The 6,000-nt window shown below is 31.9% G+C and overlaps 1 protein-coding gene across 3 annotated transcripts in view; it reads right to left on the reverse strand.

The window, feature by feature from the left end:
• The window catches only part of LOC100749628 (autophagy-related protein 16-1), a 608,083-nt gene that overhangs the window by 23,770 nt on the left and 578,313 nt on the right, over positions 1-6,000 (reverse strand). For all 3 annotated transcript variants that reach the window (XM_024364655.2, XM_003486176.4, XM_033318636.1), the window contains 3 exons: positions 5,310-5,489; positions 3,992-4,076; positions 3,447-3,593 (listed from right to left, as the gene is read on the reverse strand). In XM_024364655.2, coding sequence (XP_024220423.1) covers positions 3,447-3,593; positions 3,992-4,076; positions 5,310-5,489 — 412 coding nt within the window. The remainder of the gene's footprint in view (positions 1-3,446; positions 3,594-3,991; positions 4,077-5,309; positions 5,490-6,000) is intronic.

The raw sequence follows: 6,000 nt of genomic DNA on the forward strand, positions 1-6,000 counted from the left end.
GATAGAAAACTACTTCATTGAAAAATAAGGGTACAAATGCAAATACTTGCATTGCGATCACAATATGTCATTATTTGATAAATAATTAACGCACACCTCCTATATTTTATACAACACCTTTTTTGTTTTCAATCTCACGTACAAATTGTGGTACGGTGACTCCCTTATCACGCATATTTTATTATACGAAAAATGAATGTTCGTTCGATGCGACAGTTTGAATTGCGGGAGCCGACACGGTGGCTTGAAGAAGTTGCTGGCTACCAAGCTACCGTATAAATTTGCGATATCGCGATGTATCCCCCATATATATATGTGTGTATGTGTGTATACGTATATACATATACATATAATAATATATAAAAATACTATGTGCACAGAGGGTCTAACGTAAAATGGGCGGGGAGTGTCCACAGATATACATGTAAGTAGAGAAGTTGGAGAAGGAAATCGGGTCACGCCGAGATATTTTTCTGCGTCTTTCCACTTTACTAGGCGAAGGTTAGGGGATGTACGCGTTCGAACGTGTATGCTCTGGACTAAAGAACATACATACACAATTTCTCTCATCGGCGATACGTATGCAAAGCACTGGAAGGTGCTTGCAACAATTATGAACGGTTTGGTGATTCTGCACGCAAGCTTAGCGCGCATTCGAGTCAGGACGATCAGAGCCGTCAGAGAAAAATGAGAAAAAGACAATGAAAAGGAGCTGAAGAATGATGCTATATACAGGCCTTGATAGCTTCGAATAGAATGATTACGTAAAAATGATTTTTAGTTGAACGTTAATGTGATTTTAAGGCTTGCTTATTCAAATACTCTGCGTCTCATAACAGAATTATGAAACCAATCTAAAATTTCCAATTGAAGTGCTCGGAGCGAGAACCGGTCAACTCCACTATCGGAAACTTCACAGTATCAACTGTCTAGCTAACAGTAAGTTCTCCTGTAAAAATTGTTTAAACGTGTAAAGATTATATTAGTAACACATTTTTCACGAGAGATAGTGTGACTAGTAGTGACAGCTTCAATAGAATTTCTTCTTCTTCAGTGGAGTTGTCAGTTTCTTGCATCGAAATTAAGAATAGATAAATGAAAATCTCTAAATGCAGGTTTATTTATCAAGAACCATATAAATAACGAAGATTATAAATTCAATATACGTAATATTCATTTACTATCTGTATCAGTTTGTGGATTTAAATTTGGACTAAGATTTGGACATCATAAGTCATTTTTCGGTACATGTTTTTTTGCTAATGAAGAAACATCTTCTAATTTTGTTTTTATCTAATATTATGTACACATCTTCTCTATAGACAATAAAAAGATAGCCGAACTTTTTTAGGCGAAAATTTGGAAAACATAAATCACTGATGCTGCATTTTAGGAACTAAGTGATTTTTACATCTGAGAAACTACATTATCTCGATAATCAGAGGTGTCTTAGTTTTGTAATTAGCAATGCGGGATATATGTAGTTAGAATTACTACTACACGGAAATCCAATCTTTGCAAAAAAAAGAAAAAATAAAAAAGAAAATAAAGGCTCTTGCGCCGAATCCTTCGATTCTTATGCAGTTACAGATTCAAGATATTAGATCTAATAAGTTCATGACTTTCTGTCATGTAGAGTTTACAGCTTTGGTACTACATCCACTTCTTAGAATACTAATGGGCAATTAATTTAGAACATTGAATAAAATTTAATCTAAATAGTTATGAGTCAACAGTGTAAAAAATGGTGGAAAATTCAGACGTAATTTGCGAAGGTCCACAGCTTAAGGACTGGTTTAGTAGAACCGATCGATCGACAATAATTTTAGCAGCAAATTGTGTAACGGTATCGATACCAGTGCATGGCTTCCCGTAAAATAAACGCGCGATTATTTCCTAGTATGTTTAAATAACGTATGGAGGCGATTTACGAGTTTTCTGCTTCCAGAATGTAGTTTCTAGCATCTTCAAGTTGTCTTTATTACAACCATAAATTGGGTGCTACATAGAGTAGACTTACCAAAATCGTACCACTTAAAATATATTACGCTGTATCACCCATTTAGTGTTAATTTTTATGCAAGCTACTGTTGGAAATTAGAGTTTAATGGTTGAGGATCCTGCTATTATATATGTTTAACTTCTTCCTAAGAGCGAATTAATTTTTTGCGAGGAACCAATCTTCTAAAACTATTGATATTCAAACACGTGTTAAAAATATGTAGTTTGTGCTAAGAATATTATGCAAGTAATAAATACAAAAATGATTCAGTACCTAAGAATTAATAAATATTAATATTTTTAATATTCCCTTACTATATCTAATAGTTGGAAATAAATTATGAAATATTTCATTTAAAAAGAGGAATGGTGTATATAATACTACCTATATTTTATAATACTAGTTTAATAATAATTATCCAAATAACTCAAGACTGAAAGTAGTCATTTAGTTGTCGTTGCCGAATTAACTTTTTGTACCGATAATATGAAAATTTATGAATTTTTCTTCGAGATAAGCTTTTGAAACAGTTATCTATCTTATACAGGAAACGGTAATTAGAGTAATGAATAAGATCGTGTAGAAACACGGTTGGTACGATTAATCGTAAACCTAAGTTCATTCGATTAAACCAAACACAATGAAATTAATGTAAGTGATTATACCGTACAGTTTGAATTGGTAGCATGAATCACCAATCGTTGCTTCAGGTCTGTGTTTGGTTACTACATACGTACTTGTATGATTCAATTAGGTTCATTTCTGATTACGCGATTTGATATGAATGGTTGTAATCAATATGGGATTGATACAGAATACTAATATTCTCAATGATACTGACTTATAATTTCAGTTTTTAGTATATTCTAATATTACAGAAAAAAGATACAAAACTAGTTCTAAAGTTTATGAAGGTGTCCTCCAAATAATTCATATATTCACACAATACAGAGTGAAAAATACTTATTAAATATTCTATTACGTATGATAAGTGAGTTTAATTAACAAATTTTCTGACAAACGAATATCCACCATTTTAATATTCGTAATACAAGTATAAATAATGAGTACATAGTATAAACAGTGAGAAAAAAGAGTGTTTTACATATTCCCATAAATTTCAATCACCTAAATTTTCATAACAAGATTGTAAATTTGACTGAACATATATATCACTGTAGTTCATGAATTATTAATTGAAAGATTTTATTTTACTTAAAAATCCAACAGTACCACATAAAATCATTAAATATTCTGTTACTTTGAAGTTATTGTATTTAATTGTATATTATTGATTTTGTAACAGTTATGAATAATATAATTGAAGTATTTTACAGCGTAATAATATTAAATAATTTCAAATGATGAATTAAAAAAAGATGGGACTAGATTTGAGTTAGTAGCATTGATTAAGCATTAGTAATTATGTAGGAAAGTTACTTACGAATGGTTTTTCAGCACAGTTTCAATCATATTGGTAGTGACTGACCAAATGAAAACAGATCCATCCGAAGAACCAACCGCTATGTATTGGCCATCTGGACTGAAAGTTGCTCTCGTCCAATCAAAGCCGACTTTAAACCCATCAGCACTGAAAAATAAAGTAACGCACGTAATTAATTTCCTGTTTCATTCGGAAAGATACTTTAATGCAACGATTTTATCGAAATTAAATGTTTGTTGAAATGTATTTGTGTTATTAGATATTAGTGTAAGTACGATACTACATTACTTTGCACATAACTATTAAATTGAATAGTTACCAATGAAACGTAAAAGGAATCAAACATTAAAATCTTTGAAATTCTATGAAACCGAATAACAAATTTAAAATATATTTAACTGAAGATGCTTTGGTTCGAGTCTTGATAGCTCAAATTATATAAAATTGTACAAAATCGATCATGTAACAGGCCCGTTTCTCTACTTCTGCATCTCACTTTGTAAGTCGTGTAATGTTAAATAGATTCATAATAAAATTATACTCACCTAAATGATCCAATGATCTTCTTCATTCGTAAATCAATGAGTTTTAACGTATCGTCTCTGACACAGCTCAGAAGGTAATTTGCATCTGGAAACAAGCAGGTGCCGCTATTTGAATTTGCATGTCGTTAATGTTAAAGTTAAATTGGTTGTGCTAATACGGTTAGCAATACAACAGCTTGTCTATTCTGTTTGAATAAACATAATCGCTGATTATGTTCTGATTGCATTTACTTCATGCCGTGGTGAAGTTTCCGCGGTGTTGCTCTATTATTCTAATGGCGACAAAAAGAAGAAGTACGTAAGGAGAGGAAAAAATACGTTTACTACGGCTTGAAATGCACTGAGATGCTAAGTAAATAATTCCTTTTCGAGACGCATAAATCTTATGGGGAGGCGTTCGAGAAAGGTTTCATTGTGAATCTACCGGCCACATTTCCTAAGAAATGGTACATTATACTTTAATGGAAGTATACATAATGTATTACGTTGAATGATAAAGGAAAACCATTAAACTGGCGCGATGTAATCGAGCAGAATTCTACAGTCTCTGGCAATATCGTTTCATTCGTGTTCTATTCTCGCTTTTGCCGAAATTAATGAAACGCGAGCTGCATATTCCCAAAGAATTCTTTAATAAGTATGACAACCTAACAGATGTTTCTGGATATGAATATTTCAAATGTCATCATAGAGTGTTCAGTGTTCATAGAACAGACAATTCTCAAGTGTTCCCTCAACTGAAATTGTAACCGCACTTGGTTTCTTTAGAACATTTTACATTTAGTCAAAATCAATTATGCATGATTGCTTGTAGCTTTTTACCAATCAAGTAATTTCAATATTCCAAATTTATAAGAATCATTGTCAATTCTAAAATTAAGAAGTTTTTGCAACAGAATTGTCACAGTTTCTTTATTAATTTTAAATTTCTTTTAAAGTAATTTATGACAAAGTATTTTAAACATTGTTTAGATAAAATAGATGCCTCTAACCTTTCTTGGATTTTATTCGTGAGTCTTTTTTACAAATTTAAGCTTATATAAGATAATCACTCGAATATTTACACTCGAATTACGTATTTATAGCGTTAAATAATGATGTTTGGGTATTTTTAGAAACCTTGTAAATGTTTGATGTGCATAATTCAGAAAAAATATGATATATCTTTTCGGTGACTAATTAATAGCAAAATAATCACCGACAAAGCGTTACCAATAACAACGACGTTCGCTTCGTAGAAACAACTTCAGGAATTAGAGGTGATAACTCCATGACAGGAATGGAAAAGTTATACAAAGTGTCTGAAAAGGAAACTTACCGCGAGATAAATCTAACGACGTCACTTTCCCTTCCAATAAAATATCATTCGAACTGGACTCGGCTCTGGTGTCCCAAAATCTAATTCTCTGATCGAAATGGCCGCTAATTATTGTAGAACCAGCACCATCAGAAGTTACAAGATCGTTACAACTGGAACCCGCAAACTTTGTCTCTATACCTGTAAAACAAAATTCAACTTACATCAAGTATCTGTATGGAAAATAAATTTTGTAAAACGTTTATTTGCTAGAAGTATTTTATTAGATTAATTATTTATATAATAAAAAGTTATTACACATATGAGACACATTCGAATAATAATTTAACAACTGTACCTATGAATATTTACTGGACGATAACTTTTACTATTTTGTGAATCTATATTCGTGATCTTGTACGTTTCATATTTTATCTAGAAGAATTAACGATTAAAAATTGGCTTTTGCAATATTTACTGCATATGTATGTACATTGTAACGTGTACTACAATACCCTGGAAAGAATAGACGCAATCGTTTCTAGATCTGAAATTTCAATCAGATCGTGTATTTCTGTATTCACATAAAATCTGCTTACGTCGGTACACCTAAGTTGACGGGTATGATGCATCGCCATGAAGTAATTGGACCCAGTAATTCCATCTTCACAGGAAGCACAGTGCCTCAAGCGATATCAATAACCGACGCGAC

Source organism: Bombus impatiens, unplaced genomic scaffold (genome assembly GCF_000188095.3).
Source record: "Bombus impatiens unplaced genomic scaffold, BIMP_2.2 scf_0102, whole genome shotgun sequence".
Taxonomy (NCBI): Eukaryota; Metazoa; Arthropoda; class Insecta; order Hymenoptera; family Apidae; genus Bombus; species Bombus impatiens.